At 39.6% G+C, this 26,617-nt stretch overlaps 1 protein-coding gene across 1 annotated transcript; it reads left to right on the top strand.

Annotated features, from left to right (window-relative positions):
- The first annotated feature begins 418 nt into the window (after nt 1-418).
- Nucleotides 419-26,301, top strand: LOC121739601. The gene is made up of 11 exons (XM_042132094.1): nt 419-592; nt 679-977; nt 1,046-1,250; nt 1,582-1,718; nt 2,043-2,157; nt 4,757-4,856; nt 5,417-5,664; nt 8,612-8,843; nt 9,289-9,470; nt 19,156-19,350; nt 26,025-26,301. Exons 2-11 carry the CDS (start codon nt 715-717, stop codon nt 26,184-26,186), a joined length of 1,839 nt encoding a protein of 612 aa, XP_041988028.1. The 5' UTR covers nt 419-592; nt 679-714; the 3' UTR covers nt 26,187-26,301.
- The last annotated feature ends 316 nt before the right edge of the window (nt 26,302-26,617 follow it).

Below are 26,617 nucleotides of genomic sequence, written 5' to 3'. Positions count from 1 at the left end.
TTTACTCCGACATTAAGTGGCCTATCCTACATTGCACTATGCAGTCCGCCGGCTTATGCAGGATTGTGAATGGTGTTGCAACTCGCAGCCGCCGCCGGCCGGCCTCCATGCCATTCAGGCCTGCGGGCTGTGGCCTGCGAGCTGCGACACCATTGACCATTCACTTTCCTGCACAAGCCGGCGCGGTGGATGGCAAGGCGGCCTGTCGTGAATAGGCCCTTGTTGGGCCTATGGGTTGGGCCCTTGTTATACATTTGACATAATTAAAAATATTATTGATTTATGACATTTGTCAAAATTTTGTTTTTACGAGAAGTGTGTTCTGAAACGGAATGCAGCTAGTATTATTTGATACGATCCGATTGGCTACCAGGGACGTCATTTGGTACTCGCCAGTATACTGCTCGAAGTTTCCGAAAATTCGTTATTGTTATTTGTATTTTCCTTTCCGTACAAGTATTCTGTGTTTGTGTAGCTGTTATACTTATACCTTATAATTTATGAATGAATTTTATAATTTATACCTAATTGAAGAAGATACAGGACACATATTCTAAAAACACATATAAGGAATACGGGTGTTTCTGTTCCGGTAAGTACTGTTTATATAATTTGTTACTAATTATAGAACAGTGATGAATTCATTGCAGTGTTATCAATATTTTATAAACATTACAGGATTTTTGCCTACATAAAGTCAAGAAAAGTTACAAAATGGCTGCTGCCCCTAACGATTGGCAGCTAGAATGTACAAAGCTAAAGCAGCGGGGTGCCTACCTTTTGAAGTCAGGTCAATGGACTGACTGTACCTTCCTGGTAGGAACTGAGCCTAACCAAGTCGTTATCGAAGGCCACAAACTTATTCTAGCCATGGCGTCTCCAGTATTCGAAGCCATGTTTTTCGGTGGAATGGCTGAGGGAAATGAGCCTATTCCAATTTTGGACGTTCAAATTGATGCATTTAAAGCTCTCTTAGAGTAAGTCTTGTTTTTCTCTACTTGTAGAATGTGCTTTAGTGCTTTTAAGTATTGATAAACTATTGCAGATACATATACACAGACAATATAAATATCACATCATTCGACAAGGCCTGTGAACTTTGTTATGGAGCCAAGAAGTACATGTTGCCGCATCTAGTCAAGGAATGTACAAGATATCTGTGGTCAGACTTATACCCAAGGAATGCTTGCAGAGCATATGAGTTTGCTAATCTTTTTGAAGAAAATAATTTGATGGAAAAATGTATTCAGGTTAGTGCCTCTTAGTGACTTAACACACTAGGCCGAAAATACGCTGCCGAAGTTCGGCATGATTACGCCTGCATTGCATACTTATATAGTATGCAATACACGACGTAATTTTGGCATGGGGTGTCATCAGTAAAATATATTGCAGGCGTAATCATGCTGAACTTTGGCTGCGTTTTTTCTGCCTACTGTGCTTAGACATTTAGATTTTTATATAATTAATTGTACATTATTATACTTAATGGAGGTTTAGATTCTAGTGAGGAGTGCATAAGACTTCTATATTACTCTGTAGTCCTCCAACTCTTCTTTATTTATTTTGTTTATTCATCAGATAATCAGTACAAACACAAAAGAAATCCTGAACGACAGCAGCTTTGAGGAGATGGACATCAACACAGTGATCACAGTGTTCTCCCTAGACCACTTGAACATAGACAGTGAACTGGACTTGTTTGAAGCTATTGTTAGGTATGGCTTGGTTGCATATAATATTCATTACCAACAAAAAAATGCTATACCACTAAGAAATTTTCTTCCCCTATCAAATACTTTTGTTCAGTATAGCTTATACACTCTGTAAAGAAGCATATTATACTTTTTATGTTGTGGTACCAAACATATTGTGTTTTGATAAGAAAATAAGTGGATAATATGTACTGGGAATAAAAAATGTGTAGGAAAAAGTAAAAAATATCTACTTAATGTAAAAAAAAAAAAACCTCAAACTATCATCTTATGTTTTCTACTGCTGCAACTATCAATACTTTTATATCATACTACTATTACTTAAAGATATGCAAAAGCTGCAGAAAGGCGGAACGCAGAGAGAAGTGCAAGTCCTGCGGCCAGCACCTCCAACTCGGATAGGAAGAGCATCATGCCTTCTACTTCACAGGAGAAGGAACAAGTATGATTCAAAATATGTTGTACCACATTATAGGAATAGTATAACATTGGCGCGATTGGTTTGAATGTTTGTGTGTGCTTGGCGTCTATCAGAATACTTGCAGTTCACACACATATTTTTCTGTGGAACACAGAATAGGTGAAAAAAAACGGCTGCCCTCTTTTTAGGGTTCCGTACCCAAAGGGTAAAAACGGGACCCTATTACTAAGACTTTGTTGTCTGTACATCTGTCTGTCTCCAGACTGTATTTCAAGAACCGCTATAGTAAGACTTCTGAAATTGACAACGATTATGTTACATATCTGTTGTCGCTGTAACGAAAAATACTGAAAACCACAGAAATAAATCAAGATAGAACGGCTAAGCGGGTGGAATACGCGTGTTTCAATCTTGCACAAGTGAGCAAGATTTGTTGAACGTTCATTTAGTCAGCGCGCACGTCTCGACTTGATTACACCGGAGCGGTTGTGCAAAAATGCCTCATTGTGCAGTGTCTAATTGTAAAAACAAGTAGGAAAGTGAATCGGTCAAAAGGAGGCATTTCTTTCTACAGGTAAGTTATTTGTTCTAACTAAATGCAAAGCAAAAATTGACACGATCGATTCCTTAGCAACGCACGCGCGTCGCCCTTCTATCTTGATTTATTTCTGTGCTGAAAACAAAATAAAATTAATATATAAGGGGGGCTCCCATACAACAAACGTGATTTTTTCGGCCTTTTACGCTCTGTATCAATAATGGCAAGAGGTAGGCACTTGAATTTTTCACACATTTTTTTGTTATATGTGTACTTTAATATTTAATAATAATATTAAAATAAAATAAAAATTTAATTCCCATACAAAAAACACAATTTTTAGCCTATTGCTCCGTATCAGTACGGAACCCTTCATAATAAAATAAATAAATAAAATATCTTTTTATTCAAAATGGGTATCATGATACACTTTTTGAAAGTCGAACGAAGAAACTACGTTGCCTACCACCGGTTCGGGAACTACCCCGCCGAGAAGAACCGGCGTAAGAAACTCGCACGGGGCCATCTTTTGCAAAAAAAATGGAAAATTACAATGTTATGGCTTACAGCTATGTAACAAAATTAAAAGAAAAGTAACCTGCATGGAGCCACCCTATTCCCAAGGTGTGCTGTCCTCGAAGAAATCATTGACTTTATAATACGCTTTAGCACACAAACGTTCTTTAACTGCTTTTTTAAATTTGTTTAAAGGTAGATTTTGAACATTTTCTGGGATTTTATTGTATAGGCGTATACATTGGCCTTTAAAGGATTTGCTTATTTTGGCTAGTCTGAACATTGGTATTGCTAACTTGTTCTTATTTCTAGTATTTACATTATGATTATCACTTTTCTTTTTGAAAATATTTATGTTCTTTCTAACATATAAGAGATTTTCCAAAATGTATTGAGATGTGACGGTCAGAATTCTTATTTCTTTAAATTTTTCTCTTAGAGATTCCAAAGACGACATCTTATAAATAGAACGAATAGCTCGCTTCTGCAGCACAAATATTGTATTAATGTCCGCCGCGTTTCCCCACAGAGGATGCCGTAAGACATTATGCTATGAAAGTAGCTAAAGTAAACTAATCGCGCGGTCTCTACATCAGTGATTTCACGAATTTTTTTAACAGCATATGCTGCAGAACTAAGCTTATCTGCCAGTTTCGCAATATGTGGACCCCATTGTAACTTACAATCCAGCGTTATGCCTAGGAATACGGTGGTGTCTACTAAATTCATTTTCTCATCATTTAATAGTACATTGGTTTGTACTTGCCTAACATTTGGCAAGATAAATTTTAAACATTTTGTTTTATTAGAGTTCAAAAGTAAATTATTAGCATTAAACCAATGTACTATTTTTGAGAGAGCACTATTTACCTCGTCATAATTAAATTGTCGCCTCTTCACATTAAAAATTAGTGAAGTGTCATCAGCAAAAAGTACTATCTCATGCTTATCTTTAACAAGATAAGGTAAATCATTTATATAGATGAGAAAAAGAAAAGGCCCTAAAATGGACCCTTGTGGCACACCTAGTTTTATTTTGGTTCCATTAGACCTTATGGAGTTAACTTCCACCCTCTGCGTTCTATTTGTAAGGTAAGATTTTAGAAGTTTAAGTGCCGTGCCCCTTACACCATAATGGTGTAGTTTTCTTATTAGAGTATCATACTCCACACAGTCAAATGCTTTAGAGAGATCGCAGAAAATACCAAGTGCATCCTGCGACTCCTCCCAAGCTTCAAAAATACTACACAGAAGACTAATGCCTGCATCTGTTGTAGACCGACCTTTAGTAAAACCAAATTGATTATTATGTAATAAATTATTTGAGTTAAAATGAGCAAGTGCGATTCGGACTCGCGCTTCGTGCGCGAGTCCGACTCGCACTTGGCCGATTTTATTTTCTACTTTTCTCTTTCTTTCGTTAAAACGATCGCAGTACTTCTGTATGAAAATGAAAATGTTTGACTTGTAAGTCTCACTGCTGTCAATCCTGGCTATGACACAAGTCGCAAATGTGATGGATCCGTTAAAAAATATTTTAATTTTTCATGTAAGTGTATTGTGTAGGTGGTGAACGTGGAGAGCAGTGCAGAGAGCAGCCCCGCGGCGGCGCCGGAGCCCTGCCGCGCCGAACACGAGCCTCAGCCGGAGACTAGTAAACCTAAAGGTGATTTAAATAAGTACTATTACGCCTCTAGTCCACCGACGCTGCGAACTGCAAAACAACGGCGAACCGATTTACTGACTCATCCGGCACACGATAGTGCCTTATAGTGCATCTCCCTCTATTGATGTTTCGCAGAGTTTTCGCAGTTCGCAGCGTCGGTGGACTAGAGGCGTAATGCGTTTAGAGTTATTTCACTTTAGAAATGAGAGTGATTTAGCTGGTCCATACAAGAATCGTCGGACAATCTAAATGGCGCGTTGTCTTGTTATTTGTCTAAACTCGTTTTATTGATAGTTAAAAAGTTTTTGCACTACACGGAATTTTACCGTCCGGCGTTCATAACTTTCACGTTTGCCATATTAAAACGTAAGAAATCGGGACGCCACGCCGCGCTGGATGGTAAAATTCCGTGTAGTGCACAAACGCCTTAAGACAGCGAAATGCTACGGTGATATGTAAAAAACTATTTAAAAAAATGACGCACGTTCGTATTTACTATGTGTTATGAAGACTTGAGTCGCTTTAATTATTTGGAACTAATCCAAGTTAAATGTCAGCAGGTGGCAGTGCGGGCGCGGGGGCGGTGGCGCGCGCGCTCGTGCGGCCGGCGCTGGAGCGCGTGCGGTTCCTGACGCTGTCGGCGCAGCAGTTCGCGGCGGGGCCGGCGCGCTCCACGCTGCTGACGGAGTCGGAGGCGTTCGCGGTGCTCATGAACATCCTGTCCACGTCGGACGTGCCCATGCCGCGCGGCTTCTCCACCTCGCGCACGCCGCGCAAGACCCTCCTCGGCTCGCACTTCGCCGCGCCGGTAATGCTTATATCATATAATATCATACTAGCTGACCCGGCAAATATTGTTTTGCCATATAAATTATTTCTAGTATCAATATAAAAGCTGATAAAAAACTATTCTCAAGCCTAACGAATGCACATAATAATTATAAAGTTTTATTAAACTCAGTTGAGCCGTTTTGGAGTTCGCGCACAAATACTGTGACACGAGAATTTTATATATGTATTAGACTAAATTAAATGACGCGACGCCCGCCCGCAACTCCGTTGCGCCATAATAATTATTAGTTTATCGCGCGGGAACCGTATATTTTTTCGGGATAAAAAGTATCCTATGTCCTTTCCCGAGACTCGTAGAGTCTCCTTACCAAATTTCAGCAACATTGGTTCAGTGGTATGGGCGTGAAGAGATAACAGACAGACAGACACATTTTCGCATTTATAATATTAGTATGCAGGTATGATATGGATGTTGTTTGAGATGATGCCAGATGGAAGATTGTTATCCTAGTCGACTAAAAATTTCAATTATTAGGCCTCTGTTCAAAAAAGATGATAAAACTGAAATAAATGATTACCGTCCAATAACTTTAATTCCGATTTTAGCAAAGATTCTTCAATTCAGAAAATCTGCTAGCTAATGAACAGTTTGGCTTCCGAGACAATAGCTCTACTACAGAAGCCTGTTTTTATTTGAGAAAAATAATACATGAAAGTTTAAATAACAAAATACCTATCACAGGGATATTTCTAGACATGACCAAGGCTTTTGACTTAGTTAATCATGACATTCTACTGGCTAAACTAGAAAAATATGGAATCAGAGGCAAGGCATATGACTGGATAAAATCCTATTTAAGTAATCGGAAGGTGTGTACAGTGATTACAAAAATTGTTGGTAATATAAAAAAAACTTGTAAATCTAGGTATGCATATTTAGACATAGGAGTTCCACAAGGAAGTATGATTGGACCATTTCTTTAATAACGTCACAACTGCAACTAAACATCTAAAAATTCTGTTTGCTGATGACACTACAATCTTGGTCAAATGCCAAAACATATTATTTTACGAACAAGAATTAAGAAATGCACTCAATGATATAATATCATGGTTGATCAAAAATGACTTACAAGTTAATCTTAATAAAACGAAAATAATGCAATTTAAATATTATAATGCAATGCAGATACCCAAGAAATCACTTATGACAACATTATTGTAGAGGAAGTGGAATCATTAAAATTTTTAGGACTTATGTTTGACCAGCACTGGAAAGCACATGTTGACTATATTTGTAGCAAGCTTGACAAGTTCGTTTATGCACTGCGACGCTTAGCAAAGACTGTATCAATATCGGCAGCTCTATGTGCATATCATGGATATGTGTTATCCATCTTATCTTACGGTCTTATAATGTGGGGCAACTCTGTGGAATTTGATTCAGTTTTTAAATTGCAAAAAAAAATGTGTTAGAGCAATTTATGGTGTAGGGCCGCTTGAAAGTTGCAAACCCTTATTCCAAAACCTGAAATTACTAACGCTGCCTTGTATGTACATTAGATACATGTGCATCTTTGTTAAAAAACATCCAAAATACTTTGTAAAAAACAAGGATAACAATGTTGCAAAATGATCACAACGTTATCCTAATAAATTAATCATGCCCAAATGTAGCAGCACAACATTTCATAAAAGTCCTTATTCTATGGCTATTAAAATCTATAACAACTTGCCAAAAGATTTAGAAAAATTAAGTTTCATTCCTTTTAAAAGAAAACTAAATGAATGGCTTTAAAATAATTGTTTTTATGAAGTAAAAGATTTTTTCGTTGGTACTTATTTCTGACAGTTCTACATTAATGACATGTGACATTATTAAGTACTTCTACTTCTTTCCTTCACCTTTTAGACTAAACTTTATAAAATATGACATTTGCATACTATTAGTTTAGTTGAGTGTTATGATTATGTATTTTATTATGAAGACCATCTAACTGTACATTTCACTCTGGTAAATAAATGATTATTATTATTATTATGTTTGTGTAAGGTATTCCTTACTCACGGGCAATTAAATCCCGGACCTTTGGAAGGCATGCGTGGGGCCGAAACCAACACGTAGAGGCCCGTTACACAGTTTTAATCTAAATGTTATGTGACACTGGCCGGCGACTCTCCCTGTCCGCACTATGGGAGTACAACCAAGGAGAGCCAGCGGCCAGTGTAGGACTATTGCAGGGAATGGATATTAGAAATGATACCGGGCTATGGGGTGAGGTGCTAGTGGACTGGGTAACTGGAACTATGGAAGGACTATGGCGTCTGCCGATACAACGTGGAAACATGTATCATTAAGTTGGCAGACGGTGACTCGCCAACTCTTTGAATGGGCCCCTCAAAATGGTCGCACGCACGGTGCACCGAGGCGGCAACATTGACAGAGCGGCTTGAGGCAGGAGAGGTGTCGCTGGACTTTAAACGCCGATCATTTGCACCCTCAGAGGGTCCCATCACGTCGCCCACTCGCCACTCACGCTTCACATCCTTCCTCCGAGCCGAAGCTCTTGCGGCTCCACTCTGACCGGCCGGTTAAGGCAAGGCAGAGGTAGGGCCTGATTCTCCGTCAGTGTTCACTTCGGCCGGCCGGTGAAGGCAAGCCGGAGATGGAGAACAGAGGCTTCCCTGGGAGCACTCGGGTTCGTGGGGTCGCTACTCCCCAACAGCTCGCCACAAGCTGCCCTGCGGGCTTATTATTATTATTATTATTACTATCCATATTATAGATATGGCTAAGTCGTTGTCAATATTGGTCTATTTCACATGTGTAACTCGTACGCAAAAATTACAAAACAGATTTTCAAGACGTTATAGTTTGTAAGTACTTACCTTTAGGCTAGGTTTTTATCCCAGAAAATGGTAATTCCTTTTAGCTTATACTAATGATTAATGGATGTTTGTAGGACTACAGCTTATCCGTGTCGGCGGTGGACACGCCGAGTCCGGTGTCGCTAGACGTGGTGTGGCTGCCGTCCAGCGACCACCGGCCAGACCGCGCGGAGCACCGGCCCGACCGCGCGGAGCACCGACCCGACCGCGCCGATCTGCGGGCGGAGCGCGCGCAGCCCTGGGACCGCGCCGCCTGGGACAGACCCGCTCGCCATGAACTACAAAACATAATAACTTCCTCAGGCGGTAAATTTTCTTTACAACTAACAAAGGCCGGTTGATTATAATATGATTGTAATTTGTGAATTTTACATTGTTTCGTGAATTATCCAAAACAAAAATAAAATGTCGCGTCGAGACAGGTAATGTAAAATAATAAGAACGAAGCGTTCTTATTATTTCACATTACCAATTAATTTTTAGGTATCAAAAACGCCAATTGTCGATTTTTTATAATACCTATAAATGTATTATAAAAAAAATCGACTATAAAGAGTACATCTTATTATACTTAATGTACATACAAACTTATTTTTTTCAGTGGCATTAAATCTTTTAGCGCGTTGAGCGTTTTATAAATTAACAGATTATCGAAGAATTTGCACTTGTACCCTCACTTCTCACTTCTCATTGTTTGCTCGTCCATCAAGTAACGGTTTTATTACGCTATCGTTTATCGTCGACCTTGCAGCCCTGCTGGCAACTCGCGCGGTTGACGGGTCGGCGGGGGCGGGGGCGGGGGCGGAGCGCGGGGAGCACCGCAGCTACTGCCGGCGCGCGCTCGTCACACACACCGACTTCCTGAATACGAGCGTCCTCGACAGCTCCGTCACGTTCATGGTCGATAAGAACATTTGCGTGCTCGGCGTGCAGGTGACTATAGTCAAAATAATTTAAGGTGGCACCAGCGGTCATTGACCTTTCTAGTCTAGGAGCTATGTGAAAAATAACCGCCCTGTATTATGTTAAGTGAAAAAAAAGAACTCTTATAAAGACACATACTTTTATAGATTCATCGGAAAACCTCTTGGTATCTGTTAGTATAAATAAAATCTCCAACTATAAGTTCGAAGTGATATACAAGAATTCGACTTACGCGCAGTCAAAAGTGTACCTTAGGTACACATTTCAATACATTTGCAATATTTAGGTGACCATGAGCGGTGCTAGGCTGACGTTTCATGACAGATCAAAAGGAACCAAATTTAAAACGGTAATAGTATGGGAGTTATCATTCCTTAGTTTTTATTATTCGTAGATAATAAATAATAGTAATATGATATGACAAGTTTTTTAAAGTTTTTGAGTGACGTCATAAACGTCAAATTTGTAACATACGAGTCCGTGTATTTAATCCAGTTCGTTAAGTAAAACTCGATATTAGCTTTGGGAGAGTTGTTTATTTTGTGCCTAGTGTACTAACCCCGCTGTGTGAGTGTTTGTGTCGGAGCAAGTGGACGCATCTTCCCATAAAAGCCATCATCAACTTTTAACGTACGTACTTTTTTCCCGCGGAGTGAGGGTAGAGTTGGCTCAAAATTTGTGCAATTATTATCCGTAAATCTATACCCATAGCGACATCTGTGGTTCGTGCTGCAATACTAGTCGATACGTAGTGACAGCGCCATCTGTTGTAACCTGAACGAACCCGTTGAGTTTTGGTCTCTGAGGCTGTTGTGGCGCGCCATCTATCGCAGAGTAGCTAAAAACTATTTAGCCTGTCGACATGGATAAGACCTCAAAATGCGGAGGCTGCGAAAGGTCGCTGAGGAAAACCGAGATAGCGGCGCCCTGCAGCATCTGCTCCACTAAATTTCACAAGGCGTGTCTTGCCTTGCCTGCTAAGGCGAAGGTTGGGGCGGACTGGGTCTGTCCCAGTTGCAAAAGAAATGAAAGACGCGGAGATAACAACCTAACGCCCGTTAGAGGTCTAATCGACCTTGGCTTTTCTTCTCCTGCGATGGCTGATGATCAGGAAGCAAACAGTTCACCCGAAGATAAGGATAAATCGGCTGCTAACGCTTTGGATGTCGATACCGATCTTGCGGGGGTCAGACGGGAGTTTTCTGACCTTATTGCTGAGCTTCGCGGGTGCCGCCAAGAGATGGCGCTGCTCCGGGTAACTATATCAGATTTATCGACACGGCTGACCAGCGCAGAGAAGAGGCTGGACGCGCTGGAGCAGGGCGGCGCCGTAGGTGCGAAGGCGGAGCGGGTCGATGAGCTGGAACGCTCTTTGGCTGCGCTCAAAGTTCATGGTCGATAAGAACATTTGCGTGCTCGGCGTGCAGGTGACTATAGTCAAAATAATTTAAGGTGGCACCAGCGGTCATTGACCTTTCTAGTCTAGGAGCTATGTGAAAAATAACCGCCCTGTATTATGTTAAGTGAAAAAAAAGAACTCTTATAAAGACACATACTTTTATAGATTCATCGGAAAACCTCTTGGTATCTGTTAGTATAAATATAATCTCCAACTATAAGTTCGAAGTGATATACAAGAATTCGACTTACGCGCAGTCAAAAGTGTACCTTAGGTACACATTTCAATACATTTGCAATATTTAGGTGACCATGAGCGGTGCTAGGCTGACGTTTCATGACAGATCAAAAGGAACCAAATTTAAAACGGTAATAGTATGGGAGTTATCATTCCTTAGTTTTTATTATTCGTAGATAATAAATAATAGTAATATGATATGACAAGTTTTTTAAAGTTTTTGAGTGACGTCATAAACGTCAAATTTGTAACATACGAGTCCGTGTATTTAATCCAGTTCGTTAAGTAAAACTCGATATTAGCTTTGGGAGAGTTGTTTATTTTGTGCCTAGTGTACTAACCCCGCTGTGTGAGTGTTTGTGTCGGAGCAAGTGGACGCATCTTCCCATAAAAGCCATCATCAACTTTTAACGTACGTACTTTTTTCCCGCGGAGTGAGGGTAGAGTTGGCTCAAAATTTGTGCAATTATTATCCGTAAATCTATACCCATAGCGACATCTGTGGTTCGTGCTGCAATACTAGTCGATACGTAGTGACAGCGCCATCTGTTGTAACCTGAACGAACCCGTTGAGTTTTGGTCTCTGAGGCTGTTGTGGCGCGCCATCTATCGCAGAGTAGCTAAAAACTATTTAGCCTGTCGACATGGATAAGACCTCAAAATGCGGAGGCTGCGAAAGGTCGCTGAGGAAAACCGAGATAGCGGCGCCCTGCAGCATCTGCTCCACTAAATTTCACAAGGCGTGTCTTGCCTTGCCTGCTAAGGCGAAGGTTGGGGCGGACTGGGTCTGTCCCAGTTGCAAAAGAAATGAAAGACGCGGAGATAACAACCTAACGCCCGTTAGAGGTCTAATCGACCTTGGCTTTTCTTCTCCTGCGATGGCTGATGATCAGGAAGCAAACAGTTCACCCGAAGATAAGGATAAATCGGCTGCTAACGCTTTGGATGTCGATACCGATCTTGCGGGGGTCAGACGGGAGTTTTCTGACCTTATTGCTGAGCTTCGCGGGTGCCGCCAAGAGATGGCGCTGCTCCGGGTAACTATATCAGATTTATCGACACGGCTGACCAGCGCAGAGAAGAGGCTGGACGCGCTGGAGCAGGGCGGCGCCGTAGGTGCGAAGGCGGAGCGGGTCGATGAGCTGGAACGCTCTTTGGCTGCGCTCAAAGTTCATGGTCGATAAGAACATTTGCGTGCTCGGCGTGCAGGTGACTATAGTCAAAATAATTTAAGGTGGCACCAGCGGTCATTGACCTTTCTAGTCTAGGAGCTATGTGAAAAATAACCGCCCTGTATTATGTTAAGTGAAAAAAAAGAACTCTTATAAAGACACATACTTTTATAGATTCATCGGAAAACCTCTTGGTATCTGTTAGTATAAATATAATCTCCAACTATAAGTTCGAAGTGATATACAAGAATTCGACTTACGCGCAGTCAAAAGTGTACCTTAGGTACACATTTCAATACATTTGCAATATTTAGGTGACCATGAGCGGTGCTAGGCTGACGTTTCATGACAGATCAAAAGGAACCAAATTTAAAACGGTAATAGTATGGGAGTTATCATTCCTTAGTTTTTATTATTCGTAGATAATAAATAATAGTAATATGATATGACAAGTTTTTTAAAGTTTTTGAGTGACGTCATAAACGTCAAATTTGTAACATACGAGTCCGTGTATTTAATCCAGTTCGTTAAGTAAAACTCGATATTAGCTTTGGGAGAGTTGTTTATTTTGTGCCTAGTGTACTAACCCCGCTGTGTGAGTGTTTGTGTCGGAGCAAGTGGACGCATCTTCCCATAAAAGCCATCATCAACTTTTAACGTACGTACTTTTTTCCCGCGGAGTGAGGGTAGAGTTGGCTCAAAATTTGTGCAATTATTATCCGTAAATCTATACCCATAGCGACATCTGTGGTTCGTGCTGCAATACTAGTCGATACGTAGTGACAGCGCCATCTGTTGTAACCTGAACGAACCCGTTGAGTTTTGGTCTCTGAGGCTGTTGTGGCGCGCCATCTATCGCAGAGTAGCTAAAAACTATTTAGCCTGTCGACATGGATAAGACCTCAAAATGCGGAGGCTGCGAAAGGTCGCTGAGGAAAACCGAGATAGCGGCGCCCTGCAGCATCTGCTCCACTAAATTTCACAAGGCGTGTCTTGCCTTGCCTGCTAAGGCGAAGGTTGGGGCGGACTGGGTCTGTCCCAGTTGCAAAAGAAATGAAAGACGCGGAGATAACAACCTAACGCCCGTTAGAGGTCTAATCGACCTTGGCTTTTCTTCTCCTGCGATGGCTGATGATCAGGAAGCAAACAGTTCACCCGAAGATAAGGATAAATCGGCTGCTAACGCTTTGGATGTCGATACCGATCTTGCGGGGGTCAGACGGGAGTTTTCTGACCTTATTGCTGAGCTTCGCGGGTGCCGCCAAGAGATGGCGCTGCTCCGGGTAACTATATCAGATTTATCGACACGGCTGACCAGCGCAGAGAAGAGGCTGGACGCGCTGGAGCAGGGCGGCGCCGTAGGTGCGAAGGCGGAGCGGGTCGATGAGCTGGAACGCTCTTTGGCTGCGCTCAAAGTTCATGGTCGATAAGAACATTTGCGTGCTCGGCGTGCAGGTGACTATAGTCAAAATAATTTAAGGTGGCACCAGCGGTCATTGACCTTTCTAGTCTAGGAGCTATGTGAAAAATAACCGCCCTGTATTATGTTAAGTGAAAAAAAAGAACTCTTATAAAGACACATACTTTTATAGATTCATCGGAAAACCTCTTGGTATCTGTTAGTATAAATATAATCTCCAACTATAAGTTCGAAGTGATATACAAGAATTCGACTTACGCGCAGTCAAAAGTGTACCTTAGGTACACATTTCAATACATTTGCAATATTTAGGTGACCATGAGCGGTGCTAGGCTGACGTTTCATGACAGATCAAAAGGAACCAAATTTAAAACGGTAATAGTATGGGAGTTATCATTCCTTAGTTTTTATTATTCGTAGATAATAAATAATAGTAATATGATATGACAAGTTTTTTAAAGTTTTTGAGTGACGTCCTAAACGTCAAATTTGTAACATACGAGTCCGTGTATTTAATCCAGTTCGTTAAGTAAAACTCGATATTAGCTTTGGGAGAGTTGTTTATTTTGTGCCTAGTGTACTAACCCCGCTGTGTGAGTGTTTGTGTCGGAGCAAGTGGACGCATCTTCCCATAAAAGCCATCATCAACTTTTAACGTACGTACTTTTTTCCCGCGGAGTGAGGGTAGAGTTGGCTCAAAATTTGTGCAATTATTATCCGTAAATCTATACCCATAGCGACATCTGTGGTTCGTGCTGCAATACTAGTCGATACGTAGTGACAGCGCCATCTGTTGTAACCTGAACGAACCCGTTGAGTTTTGGTCTCTGAGGCTGTTGTGGCGCGCCATCTATCGCAGAGTAGCTAAAAACTATTTAGCCTGTCGACATGGATAAGACCTCAAAATGCGGAGGCTGCGAAAGGTCGCTGAGGAAAACCGAGATAGCGGCGCCCTGCAGCATCTGCTCCACTAAATTTCACAAGGCGTGTCTTGCCTTGCCTGCTAAGGCGAAGGTTGGGGCGGACTGGGTCTGTCCCAGTTGCAAAAGAAATGAAAGACGCGGAGATAACAACCTAACGCCCGTTAGAGGTCTAATCGACCTTGGCTTTTCTTCTCCTGCGATGGCTGATGATCAGGAAGCAAACAGTTCACCCGAAGATAAGGATAAATCGGCTGCTAACGCTTTGGATGTCGATACCGATCTTGCGGGGGTCAGACGGGAGTTTTCTGACCTTATTGCTGAGCTTCGCGGGTGCCGCCAAGAGATGGCGCTGCTCCGGGTAACTATAACAGATTTATCGACACGGCTGACCAGCGCAGAGAAGAGGCTGGACGCGCTGGAGCAGGGCGGCGCCGTAGGTGCGAAGGCGGAGCGGGTCGATGAGCTGGAACGCTCTTTGGCTGCGCTCAAAAGTTTGAGCCTAGCTCAACGATCTCGATATCGGTCTAGTGCCCGAGGTGAAGGGAGAAAATATCATGCACACCGTCACCGTCCTGGCTACGCAGCTGGGAGTGCCTCTGGAGTCGCGTGACGTTGTGTTGGAGTACCGCCGGCAGAGGGCGGGCGCCCGCGCCGCGTCGTGGTGACGCTGGCGCGTCGTGACCTTCGGGACGAGCTGCTGAAGGCGGCTCGCGTGCGCCGCGGACGTACCGCAGACACCGGGCGGGTCTTTGTCAACGAGCGGCTCACCCGGCACAACCGCCTCCTATACCGCAAGGTGCGGGAGGAGTGTAGCTCGAAGAAATGGCGCTACTCGTGGACAAGGCGTGGGCGTATATATGCCCGACAGGCTGATGGGAGCCCCGTTCACCTCTTTCGCAATGAAGCTGACATCGCGCGTGTCTTCGGCACCTCACAATCCTAAAAAAACAAAATAATAGTTACAATCAATGTTTTAATTCACGTGTATTTTATTATCTCATAAGGGAACTGTCACTAACACTTACTATTAGTTCTGTCAGATCTGGTTTGTTATCTATAATAATCTTTGTTTTCTTTGAAATATGGTATATATTTCAATATAATATATATATATATATATATATATATATATATATATATATATATATATATATATATATATATATATATATATATATATATGTATGTATGTATGTATGTATGTATGTATGTATGTATGTATGTATGTATGTATGTATATATATATATATATATATATATATATATATATATATATATATATTTATGTTATCATGTCTTGATGAACAAGATCTAGGAAATAAAAACTTAAACTACAGCAATGAATAGCAAAGATAACAAATTATTTACGGTAGGGCTTTTTATATAAAGACCTTAAGTCTATTGTTGTATCAGCTAGTCACTCAGAAAAACGTGCCTATTTTAATAAAAATATAAATTGTAATATTAATAAGCCTAAAACTCTTTGGAACAATATGAAAAAACAACTTAACTTCTGTAAAAATAAAGAACCCTGTCTCCCTGATTTTTGTAATGACCCCAATGAAATAAATAAACATTTTGTAAATATCCCTGATCAATCACGCAGCCCATTAAACTCCAACTCATTACATACATATTTTGAATCGCATACACTTGGACCATCTAGATTTAATTTCTCACCAGTATCAGAAAACGAAATTATGACTATCATTAAAAGTCTTAAATCGAACGCAGTCGGGGTTGATAATATCTCTTTACAAATGTTAAATCTTACACTGCCTAACACTCTAGAAGTTATTACTAACATTGTAAATAAATCCCTACTAACCTCTACATTCCCCTCAGTCTGGAAGACAGCTCTGATCAAGCCCATTCCTAAAAACCCCAATCCTTCCTCCCTCCAAGACCTCCGCCCTATTAGCATTCTTCCCTGCCTCTCTAAAATAGTCGAAAAAGTGGTGCACAAACAAATAATGAACTACCTCGAAGTTAAAAAAAACATTCTATCTGCTCAGGATAATGGCAAGGGTACTATTCTGGTCTTATTAGACTATTCGAGGGCATTTGACACAATTAATATTCCCCTTCTTATTAGCAAGCTTAAATATTATGGTTTTGAACCTTCTGTAATACAGTGGTTTTTTAGCTACCTGAAACATAGATTACAGAAGGTGGAAATCATAAATAGTAATGGCAGTAAGTCCTACTCTTCGGATGCTAGTGTGGATCAAGGCGTTCCTCAGGGATCAATCCTCGGCCCTCTACTGTACATCCTATTTAGTGCGGATATTTGTCAACATATAATTCACAGCAGGTTCCACATGTACGCAGATGACACCCAGGTCTACCTAAGTTTTTGCCCTAAAGATATCGATGAGGCTGTTTCTAAAATAAATGAAGACCTTCTACGAATAGCTGAGTGGTCCAACTCTTGCGGTCTAGTTTTGAATGCCAGCAAAACAAAATACATTGTACTGGGCTCCAGAAAACAAGTTGCTGATATCATTGCAAAAAAACCAAAGATCATGATATCACTACAAGTGATCGAACAAGTAAATATGGCGCGTAACTTAGGAGTTCTTTTTGATTCTAACTTAAAGAAGCTGTTTTTATCGACTAAAAACTCTTAACAATTATCGCGCCTACCTGAGCGAGGACATTAGAATCAGGCTCTGTGAGACGCTCATACTCTCGAAATTGAACTACGCCGACACAGTTATTGGTCATGCTATACTTGCTAGAACAGAGAGGCTTGTGCAGAGGGTCCAGAATGCCTGTATGCGTTTTTGTTTCACTATCCCCCCACGAACACATGTCACACCATTTATTAACAAGGCCAACCTACTTAAGATGAAGGAACGTAGAAAGCTCCACTTTGCTGCTCTTCTATTTGATATAATCCTCACACAATGTCCATCCTACTTATATGAGAAGCTGGCCTGGGCAAGTGATATCAACAATCGTACTCGTGCCTCCCAATACCGGATCCTGACACCAGTTCATAAGACTGTAGCTTTTCGTGGATCATTCAGGTACGCTGCTTCCAGATGCTGGAACAACCTTCCACCTCCTCTCAGGATGCTAAAAACTAAAAAAACATTTAGCAAACATTATAAAACCCACTTGCTTCAATTACAACATCTCTCAGCGTAACTTTACCTTTCGATGGATGCACCTCTGGCGGTGGTGTAGGGTTGGTCCATGGTCGGAATACGGGACAGTCATGAGCAATCTTAGCCCATTTGTTCCACGATTTCAGTACTCTGGAGGTATATAGTTATTCGCCTGTTCTCACTCCACAGGTTTAATTTTTTATTGTTATAATATTAAGCAGTAACATCATATTTTAATAGGTTATGCCACGTATGAAACCACGTTACGGTTTTATTTTCATAGAATAAGGTAGGTATGCTTAAAAATAAGACTCAAAGAGAATCAAACGTCATAGACAATTGACAGCTAACAGCTTTTTCTTTTTTTTTTCTCCCAATGTTATGCACATGGTATAATATTTATTATCTTATAGCTCTTATTTTCTTTATTAATTTATTTAGTATTTAAGTTTCTTAATTTATTAATTTAGTATGCTCTTAGTTCCTAATTGTATTGTTCAAACTATATTATTGTGAGGTCACTCATTGGTCCCAGCAGAAAATCAGTGCAGCAACTTGCTGCTCATGCTGAGCTGGGGTCCATTTTTGTGTGATCACACAATATAATGTAATAAAGTATTGTACTGTATCCTTGTTCTTTCGTCCTTTGTAATTTATATTGTGTGATGTGCAAAATAAATTTTTCTTATTCTTATTCTTAAAGGGGGTCAATGACCGGTACGGACCGAATTTGAGAATATACTTATGTAGGGCGTACATTAATAACAAATAAGCTTTATTGTGTACAAAAACCTTTCAAGTGAAGCCAGTGTTTGTCAACCTTTTAATGCCACCCCCTAATGAAATGAGTATTCTTTCATTATTATCGATATATTTTTATCTTAGTGTTATGCTTTCAGTATTCAGTGTTCAAAATTAATCGTACTCTGAGACATTTAATTATGATTAATTTTCAATTTTGATAGATAATGTATGGGGCTTATCTCAAAATTTGGAATTAATTACATTAATTAAGAGACCGGGTGCCATCGAAATTCTCATACATACGTAATACCAAAATCATTTTCTCATACGAAAATATTAAACATGTTTGAGTTATTTTTCATCTTAAAATAGTAATTACCTAGGTTGCTGTACAAATATTTACTGCAAAATGTTTACATCAAATAAATATGAACGATTACAATTTACTATGTAAATATTGTAATCGATCATATTTTTGGTATGTAAAAATTTTTTGCAGTGTATCTTTGTACAGTAATCTAGGTAATTACTATCTTAAGCTGAATAATAACTCAAATATGGTAAATATTCTCGTACATGGGAAATGATCTTGGTATTACGTTTGTATGAGAATTTCAATGGCACCCGGACTCTTAAGTAATTAATGTTCCACTCTGAGTGCGGCAGTAAGTGTAGTTGTTTTGCAGGTGCCGACGCAGGCGCCGAGCGAGGAGGGCGGGGCGGGGCAGTCGCTGGCGGGCGGGTACTGCGAGCTGCTGTACGCGCACCTGCTGGACGCGGACGGCGCGCGGCTCACCTACACGCACTACACCTCGCGCGTGTTGTACCGACACCTGCTCGACATCATGTTCAACAGACCCGTGTACGTGCAGCGGAACAAGGTATGGTGTTCCAAAGAATAACTATGATTACTGCGGATTATTAGTTTTGCTGCGTTTAATGAGGCATTTTCCTATTTTTTTAATTTGATTGTCAAACAACTTCCATTTTAGTAACTATAGTTTGTGCGTTTTAAGATGATATGGGTGACAGTTTTCATATTCCTTGCTACGGGTTTTTTTTTACAAGAAAACCAAAAAATCAAAATGTAATAAATTATATTCCATCTACAAAAATAAATCTTTCCTATAATTATTGTAAATGAATAAAAACGAAAGGTTGCTAATTGCTAACTTATTAATATAAAATTATAAATATTAACTCTGAAAAATTATTGTTACGAAAACATTTGAAAAATGTCAGATGCATGAAACGGAACTTATGTCAATAGAGATTGACTCTGTTGAATAGAAATCAAATCGATAAAAAAGGGCGGCCATCTTAAATCGCCGGCACCACTGAAATGTCAGTACGAAATCGATAATTTCGATTGCGATTCCTTTACGAAGTGATACGATATTTTTAAATTATCGATTAATTTTTGTTAGGCAACTTACCTACTATTGTCAATTATAATGTGTCACGTATATTATCATAAAACGCACAAACTATAGATGGCGTATGGGTAGACAACTATCGGTAATACCAGGGAATACCATCAATCATTGCTACAAAACTGGGCAAAAGAATGTAAAACTTGATACATTTCAATTTGAAAAAGACGCAATAATATTCCAATGAATAGGATAATAAAGTTATTGTAACGATATTTTAGCTAAAACTCACGGAAGAAATAGCCCTATTTACCGATATTCACACCAAATGTCACAGGAATTTTGGTTTTGACAACATCTGTGGGATATGCGTGGCTGCCACAAAGGAATATCTTTCGACCGGGCGAGGTGTTATGCTCGGTCAGGCCGAAGCCCACGTGATACATTTCAGATGTCGTATATATACTGACGCGCTCAGAAAACTTCGATAGTGCGATGCAGGAATGTTAGGCGAATTGTAGGTACCGCCACATCACTCCCCCCCGAAGACCGGAGGTCGAATCTTGAATCGTGTTGCTTGAGTGCCAGAGAGTTCCAGTGAGTTGGAACTGTAAGCTGCTGCGCGGGATCCAGTGAGTCGGATAAGCTGCCGTGCGGGGCCGATGCTACGTGCTGACCAGGAGAGATGTGCTCTGCTTGCTGACCGATCGGTGTAGTGAGAAAGCCCGATGATGATGCCGATGCGGAGTCCGCCCAGGCCGCGGTACATTGCGGCTAGTGGACGAGGTACCCGATGAGGCGATGCTGGCTGGCGCGGTGCGGAGGGGCGGGGAGTGATGATAATGAAGGAGGCGTGTTCTGTCGAGGGTCACCAATGTGGGATATGCGTGGTGGCCACAAAGGAAGATCTTCCGACCGAGCGAGGAGTTATGCTCAGTCAGGCCGAAGCCCACGTGATACATTTCAGATGTCGTATATATGTCGTAGGATGATGTTTTCGCGTTAAATGTTAAATGTTTTCGCGAAATCCCTAGAATTTTCGCGAAAATTCGATTTATCAAATCATCCTACGACATCGTAGGATGATTTGATAAATCGAATTTTCGCGAAAATTCTAGGGATTTCGCGAAAACACGGATTTATCAAATCATCCTACGACATATATACTGACGCGCTCAGAAAACTTCGATAGTGCGATGCAGGAATGTTAGGCGAATTGTAGGTACCGCCACATCAATTTCAACAACTCGTACTTGTTAGGTAAAGTTGGCCTCTCGACGATGTCCTCCACGATCTCCACGTACTGAGGTTCGAGGTGTGACACGGTACCGCCACACATCTTACCTGCACTTGTGCAAGATAACGGATATTTAATGCCTAATATTTAACTAATAATGAACACCAAAAACCCAAATAACACAATTTGGGAAAAAATAATAAAATACCACACCAACAATAAAAAGTAGAAGAAGTTTGAAAGTGACATGCCCGCCAAAACTCTTTCAGTTGTCAGTTTTAAGTTTGACAAGTATTATATTATGTTAGCGTGTTCCTAAACTGTTACCTAATCGCTTAGGCCAATGAACGCTTAGGAGTATGCTCTTCGTGAAATTTAAACTAGAGGGACGAAGCAAAAAAACTTATTAATATATGGGAATGTATAAATACAACAGTTTTATGTTAATACTAGCGACCCGCCCCGGCTTCGCACGGGTATAAAATATATTATTATTATAGCCTACGTCACTAAAAAAATGATTAAAATCGATTCAGTAGTTTTGATTTTAAATAATTTACATTCATTACTACCCGTGGCCCGCATTGGTAGGTACTGCCGCAAAAGCTACGTTCCGCAATTTTTAAATCTGTAATACCTTCGAAAATCTGTATATATATAAAACTCAAAGGTGACTGACTGATTGACATAGTGATCTATCAACGCACAGCCCAAACCACTGGACGGATCGGGCTGAAATTTGGCATGCAGGTAGATGTTATAACGTAGGCATCCGCTAAGAAAGGATTTTGATAAATTCCAACCCCAAGGGGTTCAAATAGAGGATAGAAGTTTGCATATAATAATACTTCTTAACGCGAGCGAAGCCGCGGGCAAAACCTCGTATTCATATAAAATTTAAATCATAATATGCTGTAAAGGGCGATATTAATCAATAATAATCACTATAATGTATTTAATTGAATAAGGATTATTGCCGTATTGGTTAAAATCGCTTCAAAAATTAGCCATTATTTGAAGTTAAAAGTAAAATATGACAAAAAAATGTTATTGTGGGATATCCTTATACGTAAGTACCTATATACCATCGTGGAGTTTTCTGTAGACCTTTTCAATGTGTACAATACTTGGTACATTATATACATGAAGAATAGACCACGTGTAAGGACATAGGTTTCTTTTTTGCGGAAAAATGTACGGTTTTCGTGACATTCCTAAATTACGCGGGCGAAGCCGCGCGGAACATCTATTACATAGTGAAACCCTTCCCATGAGCGCATCCCCGCATTGGTAGCGCCCACTTCGAAACGGGCGTAAACCGCAATATTTTAATTTCGCCATAACTTCTAAACCAAACGTCAAATTTTAATCATTCAAAGACCAAATATATTCTACATAAACTATACTTAGTGATGAATTTATTTTGATAAGGATTATTAGCATGAGTAAAATAAATCCGTTTAAATGTAGTCCAAAAAGAAATCAAGATTTTTAAATAAATAAATGGTTGTTGTGCCTCACTTGACATAAATAGGTATAGTGTGTCGCGGACATTTTTGTAGGTATTTATAAGATCTCCATTTACTTAGAACATTGTATAGTTCTATCTTTTATAGTTTAGGCAGCGTACGCAAAATAAGTAAATTTTCTGGTTGTTTCCGAAAAACTGAAATATCTTACGGAACCCTATTTTACAAAATAAAAAGTAGCCTATATTACTCGTAAATAATGTAGCTTTCGAATGGTGAAAGAATTTTTAAAATCGGTCCAGTAGTTTTTGAGCCTATTCATTACAATTAAACAAACAAACAAACAAAGTTTACCTCTTGATAATATTAGTATAGATTATGCTAACGAAAACTAGGTTTAAGATATTTTGATTTATGTCACACTTGACAGTCACTGATATTTTTTGGAAACACAACCCATATGTAGTCAGTGATGCCAACCTGCAGATAATTTCAGATCGGTGAGGAACCAATAGAAAATGTAGAAGTGTCTATCCTTACGCCATCTAGTTTAGATTGTTAAAAATAAAATTTAAAAATATAAATGAAAATGTCTCATTATAGTCATTATAATGATGAAATACCGCCTACTATTAGTTTGGTCTCGTTATGTCAAACCCAGCCGACATATTACGAATTGCATTGTATTGAAAATTCAGTAGAGAAAATGCCATTAGAGGAGGTCTCTCATTTTAATCAGAAACAATTTGAAATTTAAGGAACGTAAGGATATCGTGAGTCTCTCTACGGAACGAATAATAGAAGTGGCATGCATAGAGCTGAGCCATCTAATCGTTGTGGGAGTATACAGGCCTCCATCAGGGTTATACGATTCTTTTGAAGTAACAATGGAACAAATTTTGTCAAAAGTATGTGCATCTAACAAAAAGGTTATATGTGGTGATTTTAACATTAATTTATTAGATTTAACCTCCACTACTGTTAGATTCACATCTTTATTTCAATCGTATAACCTTCACAGTTTGTTTCAGGAACCTACAAGGGTCTGTGAGACTACAGCCACTTGTATTGACAACATATTTACTTATCTTATTCCTGATAAAAAAGAAATAATTAATAAGCTAAGTTCTGATCACTGTGGACAAATAGCTTCTTTTAATATGAAATGTGACAGTGACGCGAAGAAAAATCTTGTGTTTATTCCTGTGACATAAATTAAATTCAAATATCCATTTATTGGATAGGTCACATAGCTCTGATGAAGCTTTCAATAAATTATTTAAGGTGATAAGAACTCAATTTAATTCAATATTTACTTCTAAAACTGTATGAAACAGTAATAAAAAAACTAAATTGATTAATTGGGCAACAAAAGGAATAAAAATAAGTAGGAAAAGATTATATGACTTATATGATGAAAGGCGTATTAACAATAGTGAAGTATTTAAAGCATATGTTAAAAACTACTCAAAAACCTTCAGAAAAGTTTGTAAAGCTTAAAAACTCTAAAAATAAAATCAAAACAACATGGCAGGTAATATAGCTGGTGAGACTGGAAATGTCACCTGTCGTAGCTCTGATTTTGAACTATACTTTGAAAATAAAAAGATTACTAATGATCAAGAAGTTGCGACGGTCTTTGAAAAGTTTTTTGCTGACATTCCGGTCTCAACCACAAAAAAATTAAATTCTTCGCCTGAAGCTGCCGAAAAGCTACTCAGAGACAATGTAAAGGAATGTGATGTCAATTTTAAGTTTAGAGAAATTAACCCCAGAGATATTATTGATACCTTTAAATTGTTGAGTATTAAAAATACTGCTGATCTCAGGGGCATGTCCACAAAAATTATTAGATCAATAATTGACATCGTAGCTCCTCATTTAGCAATGATTTTCAATGACTGTATAAAAAATGGTGTTTTTCCTGACTTAATGAAGCATAGCAAGATTGTTCCTTTATTCAAAGCCGGAACTAAATCGGATCCCACGAATTTCAGGCCTATATCAATTCTACCGACCTTTAGTAAAATATTTGAAAAATTATTCTAAAACAATTACTAGTACATTTTAATTCAAATAATTTACTACATGATAATCAATACGGATTTACTAAGGGTCGATCCACAACGGGTGCTGGTATAGGACTTCTTTGCAGTATTTTTGAGGCATGGGAGGAGTCGCAGGATGCCTTAGGTGTGTTTTGCGATCTCTCCAAAGCCTTCGATTGTGTTGAGCATGCTACATTGATCAGGAAATTGCGCCACTACGGAATTAAAGACTCTGCTCTCAGCCTTTTGACTTCTTACCTTAAAAATAGGACTCAAAGGGTTGAGGTAAATAGTAAAAGGTCCAAAGAAAGGTGCTTTTTGCTGATGACACTTCACTTATTTTTAAAGTGAAGCGACAACAGTCGAACTACGACGAGGTAAACAGTGCTCTCTCAAAAATAGTACATTGGATTAATGTTAATAACTTACTTTTAAATTCTAGTAAAACTAAATGTATAAAGTTTACTTTGCCCAATGTTAGGCAAGTCCAAACCAATGTAGTATTAAATGATGAGAAGATGAATTTAGTAGACAACACTGTATTCTTAGGTATTACACTTGATAGTAAATTACAGTGGGGTCCTCACATTGTTAATCTTGCAGGTAGGCTCAGTTATGCAGCATATGCAGTCAGAAAAATTAGGGAAATTTCTGACGAAGACACGGCACGATATTTTAGTTATTTTCATAGTAGGATGTCGTATGGAATCCTTTTATGGGGAAACGCTGCCGACATTAATACAATATTTGTGCTGCAGAAGCGAGCCATACGTTCTATTTATAAAATGTCTGCTTTAGAATCTCTGAGAGATAAATTTAAAGAAATTGGTATTCTAACTGTTGCTTCTCAATACATTTTGGATAATGTAATATATGTTAGAAAAAATATAAGTAAATTTAAAGTTAAAAGTGACATTCACTCTAGGAATACTAGAAATAAGCACAAGCTAGATATGCCGGTGATCAGACTTAGTAAAGTCAGTAAATCTTTTAAAGGTCAATGTATATTATAAGGTCAAAGCCTATTATAAGGTCAACGATTTCATAAACGATGGCACACCTTGGGAGTAGGATGGCTTCGTGCAAGGCTACTTCTTCACTATTATAGGACTTACAATTATGTATGTGGATATTGTATATAATATTTAGTTACAAAATTGTAAACTTTATTTTAAAAGATTAATTTTTCTCACTTTTTTTGGTAAAAAAATGGGCCCCGTGCGAGTTTCTTACGCCTGTTCTTCTCGCCGGGTTAGTTCCCGAACCGGTGGTAGGCATCATGTAGGACATTCTGAAAACATTTATTTTAAATTTATTCAGAAATAAAACAATTTTGATTTTGATTTTGATTGCCATAATCCGACCAAATAGCAATTTCTTCGATGGTACTACAATTATCATAATCTATTCCCTGGCCTCTTCTCCCAGGTGTACAAAGTGGGCATCGTGTTCAACAAGGTGGGGTGGTACCCGATGGGCACGGCGGCGCAGCAGGTGCTGGCCGACGCCGTACACTTCAACTTCGGCGTGGGGCAGAGCGCCGACTCCGTGCGCGACGGACTCATACGATCCATCATATTCACATACTAGCCCTGAAACAGATTACAGAACAACTGGTATCCATCGAGCATACAACCAATTATAGACCTACTATAGTCAAAATAATTTAAGGTGGCACCAGCGGCCATTGAACTTTGTAGTCTAGGAGCTATGTAAAATGGAGCTATGATAATCTCCAACTATTTATGAGTTCGAAGTGAAATACTTCATACTCGGCTCACATCGAGGATTAGCTATGACCACACTATACGCTTTCGTCTTCAATTTTCGTCATCTTCTTTCATTCAACTTTCGTTTTGGCGCATTCAATAATTGAATGCGTCAACGAAAGCAACGCCAACATTGTAATTTTTGTTTTTTGGACACGGTCAGAGGGCATGCGTTGCGGGCATGCCTCACGCTTGACGAACAGAAAGAAGCACAGTGTGGACAAACAGATTAATGGTAATAAAAAGTACTAA

The sequence above is a fragment of the Aricia agestis genome, chromosome 1, assembly GCF_905147365.1.
Source record: "Aricia agestis chromosome 1, ilAriAges1.1, whole genome shotgun sequence".
Lineage (NCBI taxonomy): Eukaryota > Metazoa > Arthropoda > Insecta > Lepidoptera > Lycaenidae > Aricia > Aricia agestis.
This window is presented reverse-complemented; position numbering and strand designations above follow the sequence as displayed.